Here is a 16755-nt window from a genome sequence, read left to right on the forward strand (position 1 = left end):
ACTTTTTATCCTATAATGGAAATGAGATCACATATCTATGGATTTTGTTTCAAGGCTGCTGTTGGCATTGCATAGCCAGAAAGCAATTTGGGTGATAACAGATTGTTTGACTAAGACCACCCATTTCCTTCCCATCAAGATCAACTACTCCATTAATAGACTTGCAGAGATTTATATTTAAGACATAGTCTGTTCTCACGGAGTTCCAGTATCTATAGTGTCAAATCGAGACCCGCGTTTCACGTCATGATTTTGGAGGAGCTTGCAGGAAGCTCTAGGGTCTCAGTTATCTTTTAGCATGACATTTTATCCTTAGTCAGACGGGCAGACTGAGAGGACGATACAGATATTAGAAGATATGCTTCGAGCATGCGTGCTAGACTTTGGAGGTAGTTAGACCCACTTTATGTCGCTGGTGGAGTTCGCGTACAATAACAATTATTAGGCCAACATTGGCATGGCACCGTTTGAGGCACTTTACGGTAGGCGATGTCGTTCCCCTTTATATTGGGACGAGATGGGTGATCGGTGAGTTTTGGGGCCAGAGTTAGTACAATAAGCGTATGATAAGGTTCGACTCATCAGAGATAGAATCAGTGCAGCTCAAAGTCGACAGAAGAGTTATGCCAATAACCGCCGTAGGAAATTGGAGTTTGATGATGGCGCTCATGTGTTTTTGAAGATAGCTCCATTAAAAGAGGTTATGAGATTTGGAAGGAAAGGTAAATTTTGCCCTACGTTCATTGGCTCGTTTGAGATTCTAGAGAAAGTGGGGTCGGTTGCATACATGTTAGCTTTACCACTTGTGTTATCCAGGATACATGATGTATTTCACGTTTCTATGTTGAGGAAATACGTCCCAGAACCTTCTCACGTAATCAATTATGGTGAATTAGAGCTCAGTGATTCACTAGTTTATGAGGAGGTGCCAGTACAGATTCTGGATAGGAAAGACCAAGAATTACGTAATAAGAAGATTCCTCTAGTAAAAGTTTTGTGGAGAAATCACGTAATAGAAGAAGCTTCTTGGGAGCTTGAGGAACAGATATGGCAGAAATACTCGCAATTGTTCCATGGGATTCAGTTATAACCAAGGAAGTGTAAGTGATTATGTAGTATTTCTTTTGCAGGTACATGTAGTAGTTAGTTGGTGAGTAGTATTTTAGTTTTGGGAGAATTTTTATTTTGTATATGTAATCTTCTAAAACTTTGAATATAACCACGGTATTCCTCCGCCATAAGTGAGGGTAAGTAATAAAATAAGTAGATTGGTTGCTTTTAAGGGATGATAAATTATATGGGTAGCAAATTTCGAGGACGAAATTTTATAAAGAGGGGAGAATGTAGTGACCCGAAGAATTATGGTATTTAAATAATAAAAGAAAGAGGAATAAGAAATTGAATTTGGAATTTTAAACAGGGGTCTCATCGACGAATGCATCACATTCATCGACGAACACACTTGAGGGGATCGTTGACAGGGACATGTGTCTCGTCGACAAGAAGATACCGAGAGGCTATATTTAGTTCTGAATTTTGACGACGAGGAATAGGTGTTCGTCGATGAACTTCCTTCGTGGCCTCGTCAACGAAGTGACATGTCTTGTTGACGAAGGTCAGTGTATAAATAGCCTAAATTCGATTTTTCTGCAGAAAATTTTATGAAAAATCTCTCTCTCTCTCTCTCTCTCTCTCTCTCTCTCTCTCTCTCTCTCTCTCTCTCTCTCCTCTTCATCCCTTCCCCCTTCTCTTTAAGATTTCGGGCCTGATTCTTGCCGGTTCGACGATCTAAGACCACCACGACACTCTTGGGAAAGTTCTCTTCAAGTCTGCGAGAGTGGATCGTTGGTGGGGTTTACTTGGGCTTCATCCCAAATTCAAGGTAAGGATTTTTATTCAATATTTGGCTTTCCTACAGTTGTAAGAAATGTAGTATTCGAAGAAATACTGAAGTTTTGTTCAAGGGGATATTGTCTTTAGGGTGTTGAACGGGGATCTCTACGAGTGTAAGGCTAGACATTGTGGAGGCTTTTCAGAAGTCAGGTAAGGGGATAAACTAAGTCAGTCTTTTCATAGAAATATATTTATAATTTTACAGCATTCAATTTCAGGAAAATAAGTATATTGTAGTATTATGTTTGGGAAATACTACTATAAATGAGTACATGATTTAAATATGAATAATACCTATTTTGTGTGGCATAAGTATAATTTACCATGAAATATTATGTTTACAAAATAAGTATGGTTCACTGCTTCCAGGAAAATGTTAAAATGATACAGAGTTTTATATGATATGTCGGCGTATGGGACGAGGTTTTTATATGATATATTGGCGTACGGGCTGAGGTTTTTATATAATATACCGTTGTACGAGCTGAGGCTTTTATATGATATGTCGGCGTACGGGTCGAGGATTTTATATGATATGTAATACCGGCGTACGGGCCGTGATTTATAAAATGCAAAATGCCGGCGTAAGGGCCAAAGATTTTTATGATATGTTATGCAAAATTATATGAAAATATTATCATGACGGATATGATTATGTATAGACATGTATCATTATTTGGAAGTATGTAATATGTTATCAGAACCTGGTTGGCTTGGTTTAGGCTTTCACGAAGTACGATACCGTAGCTATATGATTACGATCATGATTATGTTAGTACTACCACTTGCCGTACGGGGCAGTGGGAGATTGGCAGTCGATGTGGTTTGTTGTAGTGTTGGCGCCCCTAGTGTACGGACCAGGAGAGGCAAACCCATCATACTTACAGACTTTTGTTTTGGATTCGGCAGTGGTCATCCAGCCATTGTAAGGTCCCGCCTTTGGGCCGCACAACCCAATTATGTTGGGGTAAGACATGATACCAACCAACTAACCATCCAGGATGTTTTCTATGTATAGTTATATGAGATGAATTATGTATATGGAAATTTGGTATATTATATCATGTTATGATTATATATGTTTTCCCAGATATGACACAGACAGTTTTATCAAGTATGTTTATGTATTGTTATATGTATAACACGAAAACACTCATGTTGTCACACACTAATATTAGTTTATTTTTCCTTACTGAGAGGTGTCTCACCCTAAATTATATAAACATTTCAGGAGCCCCAGATAAGAGAGCGGATAAAGCTCCACAACGTTAGTATTCAGCTATGTTACCCTATTTCGAAGGGTAAGTCTTTTGCTAGGGTCAGATGGATTTTTGGATGGCGACCCTAGGACTCTTTTGGTTATTTTGGGTTGTGTTTATTCAGATGATGGTGGTAGTAAACTATGGTATTGTGATGAATGGAAATTTGATGTGTATGTTATTACGTTTCCTGCTACTTAGGTATTAGTACTGTATTTCAGGTGTACCCCTAGTACCATGGGTCCAAGTGGGTTATGATTTGCCAGAATTATCATATTAGTTATTATTATTAAAAAAATGGTAAAATAAGCAAGTCGTTACAGTATAAGCTGGCAAATAAATGTAAAGAATAACTTACATTTATCATAGCTTAAAACATAACTGTATCATTTGAGTTTTCTACTTTTCATACTTTTAATGACATACTATATTTGCTGAAAATTCTGTAAATCTGTATACATATACATAACTAAGATTTTTTCCTGAAAAACTGTATGTCATGATTTAACCCCTCATGACAGGGTTGTGCGGCCTAAAGGCAAGACTTAATCCTGGTTGGCCTATCAGGTAAGTTAATTGTACTCTACCAATCCTCAGCCCAGCCAAACTGTATCCTCTCCTAAGCATGGAACTGGAAAACTACCCCATCAAACCAGGCCCCCTCAACCCAGAGTACTAGGGAGACTGCAAACTCTCCAGGCACAGTTGACGGAATCCACATACTATCTAAGATATGTGGTTGCACTCTAATCTAAAAGTAGAAATGGTACTGTGCTCTGCTGACTGAATCTGTCTGAAGTAATTCATCAGGGATCTGATACTGTATATACTATTACTATAATTACCCTACTGTTTTCATCATGTTTCCAAAATAACCATAATACTATAAATCTGATATGTAAATACTGTAATATCTGAATAAAATAACTATATATCTGTTACTATAAAATATTGGTCTGAAAAATATCTGTAATACTTTTCTGATAAATATCTGTCTGGTAAATATCTATTTATATATGTATATATTGTAAATCATGATATTTTGGAAAAACTACATAAATTTTGTATCAGACAAATATCCACTCAGGCCACACAAATAATAAAACTCATATTCTGGAAAAACTGAATAATATACGTTGTAGAGAATCTCCCTAGGATCACCGTGGTAGCTTCTTATCGTTGAACCGGGAAGAGACGGAACCGAAAACTTAGAGAGAAGTGAGAGAATCCCATTTTTAGAGAGAGAAAGTGAAAGAGAAACAATTCCTTCACTGAAACCCGTTTCCTGTATATTTATAGATGTCTTGACACGTGGCCTCGTCGATAAGCCACGTCACCTCGTCGACGAGTCCAAGAAGAGTTTCGTCGACGAACCCTTACTACTCGTTGACGAAATTCAGGTCCTAAAAAACGTCCTTTCGGTATCTTCTCATCTACGAGACACGTGTCCACATCAACGATCCCAAGAAGCCTATTCGTCGATGAACGTACCCTGTTGACCCTCCAAAAATTCTCCTTTACTTCCTCCTTTCTTTATTATTTAATTACCATAATTCTACGGGTCTCTACATATAAAGTACCGCAAAGTTTACAAAAAAGATGCATTGTACAAGGATTCGTTCCTTGAGCAACTCGGAATGGGGAACGATCCCTGGATGGGCCCCAGCTTGGAGCTCCTCAAGGATGGTTTGCTCCCTGGGAGGCAAAAAAGGAAGAATATGGCACTGCCAAGCTGAAAAGGAAGGTAGAGTTAGATGCTGAGCGGGTGGAATTAAAAAAAAAATACAAGAGGAATGATAGGATAAAAGATATCACCATCAAGAGGGGTCGACCAAACGCGGGGCCCATGAAAATTCAGCTCCCAAAATGCGAAGAAGAACCTAAATTTCCAATTATAGATGAATGAATTATCAGGGGTGAACAGTTTGAAATCCGGGAGGTAGTTGAAGTAAAACATCTTCTTCTCTACAGTGTGCTTCCTCATCTAATGGCAACACCGAAATAAAGCAACTGAAGGTTGGTGGCCTTTGTGGATGAGGAGAATTACAAAGCACACTAGGGTAGGGTACGAGTTGGGGGCCAGTTGGCAAGGAGCTAAGTTATAAAATTGCAATACTTCAGGGAAAAAGGGGTGGAAAGGTAGCCGAAGACCAAGGTCAATATAGTCCATATATAAGCATACCTCATTGGGACCAGGCCGTTGGGCAGATTCAGAGCTAGTGGGCAACCTAAGTTGAATACTGTCTGGAATGAAGAACAAGCAGTGCAGGTCACGCAAATCTTCGTGGGTCAAACGTGACCTAGCGTTACTTATACTCGCTAGGATCGAGGATTGAGCCTCAGAGGACTCCATCTCAAACGAAGGGATATAATCTAAAGGATAAAAGGAAAAACAACTTTTACTCTTCTAAAAGAAAGATCGAAAGGCAAACTTTCAACAATCTTTGAAAAATACTTGAAGAACACGTGAAGAACATTTGAAGAACACATTCATAAGACGAAAAAGGTATAAAGAGCATTGGAAGAACGTATGAAAAACAGAGCAAAAGTGATGTGCATACAAAGACAATGCCGAAGGAAACAAGCAAAGATAGAGAAACTTCACAAGGGAGGATGAAAAGGGCGTACCTAGCAAACGCAAGAGAAACTTTTGTTGAAGACAAGGAAGGTATGAATAGGTAAGCACCTTTTATAGAGCAAAATTGGCGCGAATCTCACAAATCACACATCACAAGAAGACGAGAATCACTAAGAGGTACGAATCCCAAACAAAGCACAAATCTCTAGAAGGTACACAATCCAAGCAGATACGTATCTCGAACAGGTAAAACATCCCAAACAGGTGCGTATCCCGAATGGACACGCGTCCCAAACAAATATGTACCCCGATGGGCACACATCCCAAAAAAAGATACGTATCCCAAACGGACATGCATCCCAAACAGATACGTACCTCGAGCGAGCATGCATCCCAAATAGGTAAGTACCCCGAGTAGGCACACATCCTAAAAAAGATACGTATCTCAAATGGGCACGCATCCCAAACAGGTGCTTATCCTTAAAAAGAACAACTACAAGCCTCAAAGAACGACTATAAGCCCTAAAAAGATCTTGAATCTTGAAAAATATGGCCTCGCCAATAAGCAAAGCTTGTGAGGCCTGAAGCCACCCCAAATGGATGAGCAACGCTCATGAGGCATGAAGGAACGACCCAACAAATGAGAAAAAGCTCATGAGCCCCAAGTCAGCCCAACTGATAAGCAACGTTCCTAAGGCCCCAAGACAACCCAAATAGATAAGCAACACTCATAAGGCCACACGACAACAAAAATAGATAAGCACATCTTATGAGGCATGAAGGAATGACCCAATTGATGAGCAAAAGCTCATGAGGTCCCAAGTCAGCCCAACTGATGAGCAACGCTCATAGGGCCCCAAGACAGCCCAAACAGATGAGCAAAGCTCATGAGGCACGAACAAATGAACCAACTGATGAGCAAAGCTCATGAGGTCCTAAGACAGCTCAAATAGAATAGCCAAGCTCATGAGGCACGAAAAAACGGCCTAATTGATGAGAAAAGCACATGAGGCCCTAAGGCAACCTAAACAGATGAGCAAAGCTCAAGAATGCTCAAACAACTGCTCGGCTTAAAGAGTTGCTTCAAAGATCTACTCTGATCAAAGTTGCCCGACTTTAAGAATTGGCAAGGCTGCTAAGATCAAATAGCTGCTCGGCCTAAAGCGCTACACAAAGAGCTGCTTGGACTGAAGTTGCTTGGCTTGAAGAGTTGCTCAAACAACTGCTCGTCTTAAAGAGTAGCTCCAAAGATCTGCTTAGATCAAAGCTGCTCGGCTTAAAGAGTGGGTCAAAGAGCTGCTCGACCTTAAGAATTGCCAAAGATGCTCGGATTAAAGAGCTGCTCAGCTTGAAGTGTTGCACAAAGAGTTGCTCGGACTGAAGCTACTCGACTTAAAGAATAGCTCAAACAACTACTCGGCTTAAAGAGTGGGTTAAAGAGTTGCTTGGCTTTAAGAATTGCCAAAGCTGCTTGGATCAAAGAGCTGCTCGACCTAAAGTGTTTCAACAAGAGCTGCTCGGACTGACGCTACACGGCTTGAAGAGTTGCTCACAACTACTCGGATTAAAGAGTTGCTCCAAAGATCTACTTGGATCAAAGCTGCTCAACTAAAAGAGTGGGTCAAAAAGCTACTCGACTTTAAGAGTTGCCAAAATTGCTCAGATCAAAGAACTACTCGGACTGAAGCTGCTCAGCTTAAAGAGTTGCTCAAACAAACTACTTGGCTTATAGTTGCTCCAAAGATCTGCTCAGATCAAAGCTGCTCAGCCTAAAGAATGGGTCAAAGAGCTACTCGGCTTTAAAAGTTGCCAAAACTGCTCGGATCAAAAAGCTGCTCAGCCTAAAGTGTTGCACAAAGAGTGGCTCGGTTTAAAGCTGCTCAGTTTAAGGGATACTAAAAAAAACTGCTTGGGAAAACACCAAAGCCTCGAATGGAAAGGCGGCTCAGCATGTAACTTAAAGGCTCGTACGCTGATAGCACCGCGGACGAGCCATGAAAGGCTCGAATAGAACGAAGGCGGCTCGACATGTAGCTTAACGGCTCGGATGAGCCAATAGCGTCACGGACAAGCCAGGAATGGCTCGGATTGAATGAAGGTGGCTCGAACGAATTGAAATCAGCTCAAAAAGTAACTAATTGGTTCGGATGAGCCGCTAGAGCCGCGAACGTGTCAAAAACAGCTCGGACGAATCCGTGGCGGCTAGTACGAATAAAAAATGGCTCAGTGAATATGTACGCAATTTGGATGAGCCAATTAGCACCACCGACGAAGTCAAGAATGGCTCGGATGAAACACAAGTGACTCGGATGAACAAAAAATGGCTCGGACTTGTTCGGTATAATTCAAGAACTAATGCGGCTCATACAAGCCGATAATGCCACGGACGAAGTCAAGAACAACTCGGATGAAACGAAAGGCGGATATTTTCCAACACTGAAAGTCTTCAAACTTTGGAAACCAATTTCAAAAATTCAAAGCCTAAAGGGTGGGGGGGAGGGGCAATTGATATACCCAAAAAATATCCTCATTAAAGAGGAAGACTAGCTTTCAATTCCCTCATAAAAATGCCTTACGTAAACCCACGAGAAGACCAAATCACCCACATTGATGGAAGCAGTTACAAAACCACCCAAGTCTATGACCATAAAGGCTAAAGTGATCCACGCCAGTGCAATAAAGCACTCATAAATGTCATATCACCACAAGCTCAAACTCCACCACTATAAAAGGGGACACGGGGAAGAAGTAAGGACATCTCATTCATGCCCATTCTTTACTGTTGCAATAAACCTCTCGACAAAGTCCCTTAGGCATCGAAGTGATACCCCGAAAGACACCCCGAGTCCTCCTAGCCATTTATACTCTATTTTTTAGGTGCTCGTGATCGAGTAGTCTCAAAGATCATTTAACTTTATTCAGCAACAACATATATATTATGATTTAAACTACAAAACATAATAACCTACATCAGGTGCAAGCAAAAGATAGCCCTTGATTTAAAATGGAACCAACACAAGTAATTTTAGGTTGAAATTGAACCTAAAACCTTATGCTCTTACCACAAATGGTTTAAGACCTTTACAAGTAATTTATACACATGAATCACTTGGCTAAAAGCTTTTAAAAGGTTGTTTGGATACTAATTTATAAAATTGACTTATGATGCGAGTCAAATAATTTTTTTTTTTTTCTTTTGATTTCTAGTGAAAAGTCACTTTCACAATTCATCTCAATTCTTCTTTTCAAATAAAGTTGTGAATTGAAATAGTATTATTAACTCAATTGGAATGGTACTGTGAGTTCTGTCTGTTCTTTTTATAATTTTTTTTCCCTTTATAGGTACTCTAAATGTAAATTTGACTAAGGTACAACCCCTTTTCCTTTACAAAGAAGGTGTACCATCTCATCTCAAGAAACCAAATGGATCAGTTTCAAGCTAACAATTGAGTTCAAATTATGATAGTTGGCTCAGTTCAAATACAGAAGCTTGGCCCTAGCCTCTTGATACAACCACTGTACCATGGATGGCATGGTAGTCCGTGAATTTGAGATGAACTTGGCTGCCCTAAGTCGTAGTGATGACCTTGTCATGGAGCTGAAACCTGACCAAACAATGTTCAAAGCAAAGAACCCACCAATGATCCATAACCCACACTACGAGTACTCCAAATTCATTTCTATAGACAACACATTCACCGTACGCCACCATTGTGCAACAGCAGACGCAGACTAAATCTCAATTGGTCTATTTGTTTGTAAACCGCATTTCAAGCACGGAAAAGGCAGCTCTTAGAGATGGAGTTTTGAAGAATTACTCCACATTTCAGTTGTGGCGGCAAAGATATGGAAGGTTAGGGGCATGCATTTGGAACACGAATGGAAGAAACTTGCACAATGTTGTTTCCAGTGGATGTTAGAAAGTGGGTCGTGCCACAAGCACCATTTGCCTTGGCAGGGAATGCTTTAGTTCCAAGATTTGCACGAGCAAGCATGGGTGAACTGAAGGGGGAAGAGGACTCTATCCTTGTGAGGAAGGTGCAAGAAGGGTTGGAAAGATTGGATGATGAATGTCATATTAGGGATAGATTGGCTTGAAGTGAACATTGGGTGCCTTGTGGGAAAAACATCTCAGTTGTTACACAGCGAAGATTAGGATTGGAAGAAGCAAAGTTTGCCTGGGGTCAAGATAAATGTGCCATTACAATCTCAGTTAAACCTGGTTAAATTATTCTGCTCCCAGAGCCAGAGGGAGGAGGCCTCAATATTTGTCAAGACTTGCCAAATGATCAAATGGAGTTCGATACATATCACTTCAAATATCTATTTTTCATCCAAGACTTTTCTTCAAGTATAATGTTTCACTGGCACATTTTTTTGTATTGTTCTCGATTGCTAGCGCCCAGTGACTTAGCTTCTGAGCTAGTGATTGTTTGTTAATAAGTTATTTCCAAAAAATCTACTTTTGAAATTTTATTTCTAATTGTAGTAGATGACTGATTTGTGCTCTGAATGATACATTCCATACTCACTCTTAACACTAGTAGCTAGTCTCATATATAGTTAACATAGTTATACAAGCACAAGAAATTTACATAAATACAAGTTCATTTTTTGTGGTAGATATACCATCTCTGGTTGTTCATTCGGTTGTCACTAGGCAGATTTTTCTTATAATTTTTAGATTTAAGCTATTACTTCTAAACAAGACCATCATCTTCTGTTGTCCTCTGAAAATATCCAAAGAAGGGATTCGTTATCGCAGAATTCAATACAGATGCTGCTGCATTCAATACAGCCATGTCAACCTTGTTGCGCGGAAGAATCAAGAACTTGCCCCCTTCAGTTCTCTCAAACCCACAAAGCTCAAGAAACTCAACACCTCCTTCGAAATCCCCAACTCTTTTCTGTAAATTAAAACCAAAATTACAAAATTACCAAGACAGGTATATAGGGAAGGTACAATTTTCTTTAGACATCATGCAACTCTCAAATGCAGCAAGAAAATTGCACATTGCACAGAATGCATTCCTGCGCACAAGTTGAACAAATAGGAAAATATGTCATTAATAAAAGGTAGCTATAATTGGGAATCCATCATTCTAAGTTCTCCCTCACAACAATGGGATAGCCCTATTCTTTAAACCCTGCTAAAAAAAAAATTAAAGCCAATTCAAGAAATATGCCAATTTGACTGAAGCATGAGGACACACCCATCTATCGGTGACAAATGATTCATGCATCCAATCCCACATGTAAGACTTAAGGTTTGTGGTTGTATATTATGATATGGACATGAATAAGACAAAAAATAATAATTAATATTATTATAGATAAGACAAAACTTTAAGTTCGCCTATGATGCACTTAATGTCCTAATCTTTTCACACACAGTCAGTCCCAAGCACATGTAAAGGATTGCATTAGGCAGCTAACAGTCAATATAAAACTTGTTAGATCACTATGATATGAATCCTTACTGATTATTCATTGAGGCATTCCCTATAAGTGACACATTACACTTATACCACCCGAGTGTAGCGAAAAGTGGGAGAAGGTGGGCTAGGTTGTCGTCCTAAAATAACGCGCCGTGTTGGTGCCTGAGTACGATGTCAAATATACGAGAATTCTAGCATCATTCTGGACGTGGGTGGGTAAAGAAGTTAGTTTAGAAGGCTAGGATTAGTTAGTAACTTGAAATATAGGGAAACTTATGGGTAAAAACATGGAAATGGTGGACACAATGATTAGAAGAAAAACTAATCTAATATGCCTTCAAGAAACTAAGTGGGTGGGGGAGACAACTAAAGAAATTGATAAATCAGGAAAGCATACTAAAAAATAAAAACATAAGAATGCAATAAATAATTATTGTAGACAAAATTTTAAAAGATAGCATTATAGAAGTTAAAAGAATTAGGGGATAAAATTATAAAAATCAAGATGATCTTAGGCTAAAAAATAATAAATATCATTAGTGTTTATGTTTCTCAAGTAGGTTTAGCAGAAAACCTTAAGAGATAATTTTGGGAAGATATGGATGGTATTACACAACGCATATCAGGAACTGAAAAAATATTCATAAAAGCAGATTTGAATAAACTCATTGGAAGGGATAATAAAGGTTATAAGAGGATACATGTAGGATATAGATATGGAAACAAAAATGAGTTGGGGAGATGATTTTAGACTTTACTATATCATATGATTTTATTATAATGAATGTTTTCTTTAAGAAGAGAGAAGAACATTTAATAACCTTCAAAAGTGGACAAAATAAAATTCAAATAGCTTTTTTTTCTTAACTAGGAGAGTAGACTATTTATCATATAAGGATTGTAAAATCATCCGAGGTGCAGGTTTAACCACACAACATAAAGTCTTAGTATTATATATATATATATAAATGGAAGAGAAAGGATAAAATAAACCAGTGTACGAGAACTAGGTATGGAACTTAAAGGGAGAAAATATAATAAAATTTAAAAATAAATGATCAAAGATGGTGATTGGACTATAGAGGATGGTGCAGACATAAACACTCTTAAGAATAGGATGACTAATTCTATTAAAAAGATAGCAAAAAAGATTTTAAGTGAATCAAGAGGAAGATTCTCGAATAGCAAAGAAAGTTGGTGATGTAATCAAGTTGTCCAAAAAGCCGTAAAGAAAAAAAGAATTTGGTATAAAATATGACAAAAATGTAGAAACATTGTTAACTATGAAAAGTATAAAGAGATGAGAAAAGAAGCAAAAAATACTGTTAGTGAAGCTAAATATAGATCATTTAATAATTTTTATGTTAAATTTGACACAAAAAAGGAGAAAGAGATATATTTAAACTTGCTAGAGTTAGAGAAAGAAAGAGTAATGACTTAGGTAATGTAAAATCTATTAAAAGTGAGGATAATATTGTCTTGGTTAAGGAAGAAGATATAAATGAAAGACTATAAAGTTACTGTAGTAAGTTATTTAATAAAAGAAAAGTAGAAACTTTAAACTTAAAATTGACAAATGAGGAAAAGACTAAACATATGAGATTTATTCGCAAGATTAGAGTTAACGAAATTAAGTTTACACTAAAAAAGATTTAAAATGGAAAAACTATAGGACAGAATAACATCCCAATTGAAATTTGGAAATTCTTTGGTGATAACAGAATTATATGGTTAACTAATTTATTTAATATAATTATAAAAAACTAAGAAAATGTCAGACGAACGGAGGAAAAACATTTTAATACCTATATACAAAAAATTAAGGAGATATTCAAAATGATAATAACTATCGTGAAATTAAAACTTATAAGTCATACAATGAAACTATGGGAAAGGGTAATTGAACAAAGATTAAGGCTAGAAACGAAAGGCTCAGAAAATCAATTTGGTTTTAAGCCTCGGAGACGTACTGCAGAAGATTAATGGAAAAGTTTAGGAAAAAGAAACGAGACTTGCATACGGTATTTATTGACTTAGAGAAAGCGTATGATACAGTACCTAGGGAAGTTCTATGGTGGATTTTTCTTTTTAAAATAGAGATATATATATAGTAGGTATACTGATATTATTAAGGATATATGCGATGGACTATTGACTAGTGTTTGGACTATATGCGGAGAAACAAGAGAATGGATTCCAATCACAATGGGTGTACATTAAGGATCTGCTTTGAGCCCTTATCCTTTTGCTTTGGTAATGGATGAACTGACTAGGAGTACCTAAAATGATGTTCCATGGTACATGTTGTTTGCAAATTATATTGTCTTGATTAATGAAACTAGAGGTGGAGTAAAGTCGAAGTTATAATTATAGAGAGAAGCTTTAGAATCTAGATGCTTTAGGATAAGTAGAAATAAGATATAATATATGAAATATAATTTTAAAAATAGTGGAAGAAATATTGAAGATAAAGTTAAATTTGACAATGAAGAAATTAATAGCACTAGTAGATTTTGATAGCTTGGATCTATTATGCAAGCTTAGGGAGAAATTGAAAAGGATGTAATGCATAGAATTAAAGCAAGTTGGGTAAAATGGACAAGTGTTTTAAGTGTGCTTTGTGATCGTAGAATACCCTTAAAATTAAAAGGGAAGTTTTATAAGACGACTATGAGACTAGCTATGCTATATGGATTAGAATTTGGCCGACTAAGAAATAATATATTCAAAAAGTAAAAGTTATCGAGGTAAAAATGTTTAGATGGATGAGTGATCTAACGCTAAAAGATAAATTAAAAAATGAACATATTCACGGTAAGTTAAGCGTAACTTTTGTAGAAGATAAGATAAAAAATGGATGAATTAGATAGTTTGAGCACTTGCAACGTAGGCCACATAGTGCGTTAGTGAAGAAGAATAAGTTAGTTACTGTGAGCGGCAGTAGGAGGGGTAATGATAGACTTAAAATAACTTGGAATTATATAGTAAGTAAAGATTTAATAATCCTGAATTTATCGAAGGAAATTGTTCATGATTGCATAAATTGACGGAAAATGATTCATATAACCAACCTCATCTAATGGATCTTAAGGCTTGGTTGTTTGTTGTTGTAGATAAGACAAAACTTTCAATTAATTTGCCTAAAATTTAAATTTCTTAGTTTTAGTTTATGTGAAAAATAAAAAGTATTGCATGCAAATAATTTTAGTATAGGGAATCAAATAATTGAACATTAGAAAATGTGGTAATAGTTTATTTGAAATATATATATATGCATGTGTGTGTCTGTATATATATTGCATGTTAATTTTGTCCAGATCAAATTAGTTTAAAAGATTACAACATATGTTTATTTGGAATTCATTTTCTTTTATTTTCTCCTAGATTGTATGTATGTTAAATTAAATTATTGGCCATTAGGACTAGTTATAAAGATAAATGTTAACGTGGTTTAAGACAAAGTCAAAGATATTCTATTTGAAAAAAGATTTAATATTAATCAACGTGTTGATGTGAATTAAACTACTTTTATTCTCTCTTAAGATGGACATGAGTTGAGTAAAAATTAAACGTGGTTGAATCTAGGAAAAAAATTATGTGTCATTTAGGATGTAAGGGTATTTTGGTCCAAAAATGATCTACATTGTTTTCACTTTTATATATAGTGTAAGTGTAGGTTATGCATTATGTAATGAACTAAGATGCTCATATTTATTTCAAAAAAAAAATGGTTTGCCAACATTTGTTTTAAATAGTCCACTAACCAGATGGATCAATTGGTCATATCAGTAAAATTGTGTTAATGACCGGCCAATTACTTTACAGTTGATTGGATAATTTGTTCTTGAAGGAGGCTACAAATAAGATATTCTATCAAATCAACTTTTTACCTTAAAAGCCTGGTTACCAAGTCGGATCATCCTGAACTTTTCCTCATTAGGATTATTTGCAACATTTCTGACATATATTAGAAGGGTTTGAAAAGCCCTCTTCACCCTGGCATCATCATCCTGTACCAATTGAAGAAGAAAAGCCATAAACTCAGGAAAAAAGAAAAAAACAAAAAGCATAAGAAAAACCTTTATTTTAATTACATAGACACTGGAGGACACACTTGAAGAAAGAAACAGAAACATAAAATTTCAAGTTCCACACAACAGGCAGATTAAAATACACTTCACAAATTTGGTCAAGGGATACACAAGGGCTTAAAATTTGATTGGGATGGCCTCAATTTATGGAAATTTTGATTTTGATTTATAGTATATAATGGAAACTTACAATGAAACTTTGCGAAACATTAAAATAAATGATTGTGCATAATTTGGAATTAAACTAAATTTAGAAAATGCATACATGACAAGTTTTTAGTATGTAGGGTATATAAATTGCATATAGCAAAGCAAGCAAGGCAGTAAAGAGCATTTATCATAATAATAAGGCCATAGCCGAAATGTGGGGTAAGTGCCGTAACTAGGCGAAGGTTAACTGGGAATTGGGAGGGACAAAATAATAAAACATGAGTGAGGAGGCATTTTAATTGCACCATAATAATAATAATAATAATAATAATAACTTAGTTTAGGGCTTCAAAACAAGGGTGAACAGATGAGGCATGCTCAGTCTTCAAAATTCATTTTCATTTATCTTTCCCAATTTTCCCATCAAAATTTGAGCTACAATGCCAAACTTCTTGAAATTTTCATAATTTTCATCTAAATTTATCAAAATTTCTTAATTTCTATAAAATGTTACCAAACTTTTTGAAATTTCAGTCAAAATTTAATGATATTCTTGACTGAAATATTGAAATATTGGTCAAAATTTTCAAAAACAAATTTGACAGTAAGTTTCTGTTCAGTACCCTTTGAAACTTGAAACTTGAAACTTAGACCTTTAAGTCCTTAGGTGTACAGTAACTGCTCTCCGATTTTTTTTTCTTCCATTCAAAAGTTCTTAGCACACAAGATTTTCAACTCTCAACATTTCCTATATAGAACTTTTAAGCCTAATTTTTCGAAATGTACAGCGCAGAACCCCCCCAAAAAAATGGATAGAAAACATTTAAAGCACAAAGGAAGCTTATGCACATTGATGTGATACAAAGTATCTTTTGGATTTAGCACTGGAAGTTTATACTAGATTCACATAAAATATTTATTTGGCAAAACCTTGGTTTCCACTTTTTAATTAAAAGTCATAGATAAGAGCAGTTTTAGGAAAATATGTAGCCTTCGCATGAAAGTTAAGTGTTAAGTTTTCATGAACCAAATCCTAACTGAGTCCAAAAATACAAAACAATTAAATTGGTTTGAATTTTGACCTTTTCAAACAACTGACTATAAATATTTTTAGAATTTTTTTAAGCCTTAAATATTGTGAGTTCATTTTAAATGAAAAATAATAAAAATAGAAATTATAGAAATTAGATCCCAGCCTAAATAAATCAAATAAAAACTACAAGATTTACATCACCCAAAAATTTGGCATGACCCAAAAACACAAATATTGTAATCACAACAAAAGAGCAATCCGTTCTGTATTTTTTTAAAAATCCAGAAGTTTAAATCTACATAATGAAATTTAA

At 36.2% G+C, this 16755-nt stretch overlaps 1 protein-coding gene across 4 annotated transcripts in view; it reads right to left on the bottom strand.

Annotated features, from left to right (window-relative positions):
• Positions 1–10258: 10258 nt before the first annotated feature.
• Positions 10259–16755, bottom strand: part of LOC131155227 (uncharacterized) — a 65209-nt gene continuing 58712 nt past the window's right edge. For all 4 annotated transcript variants that reach the window (XM_058108218.1, XM_058108216.1, XM_058108215.1 and 1 more), the window contains 2 exons: positions 15059–15178; positions 10259–10637 (listed from right to left, as the gene is read on the bottom strand). In XM_058108218.1, coding sequence (XP_057964201.1) covers positions 10431–10637; positions 15059–15178 — 327 coding nt within the window. In that variant the 3' untranslated portion in view covers positions 10259–10430. The remainder of the gene's footprint in view (positions 10638–15058; positions 15179–16755) is intronic.

The sequence above is a fragment of the Malania oleifera genome, chromosome 5 (genome assembly GCF_029873635.1).
Source record: "Malania oleifera isolate guangnan ecotype guangnan chromosome 5, ASM2987363v1, whole genome shotgun sequence".
NCBI classification, from domain to species: Eukaryota; Viridiplantae; Streptophyta; class Magnoliopsida; order Santalales; family Ximeniaceae; genus Malania; species Malania oleifera.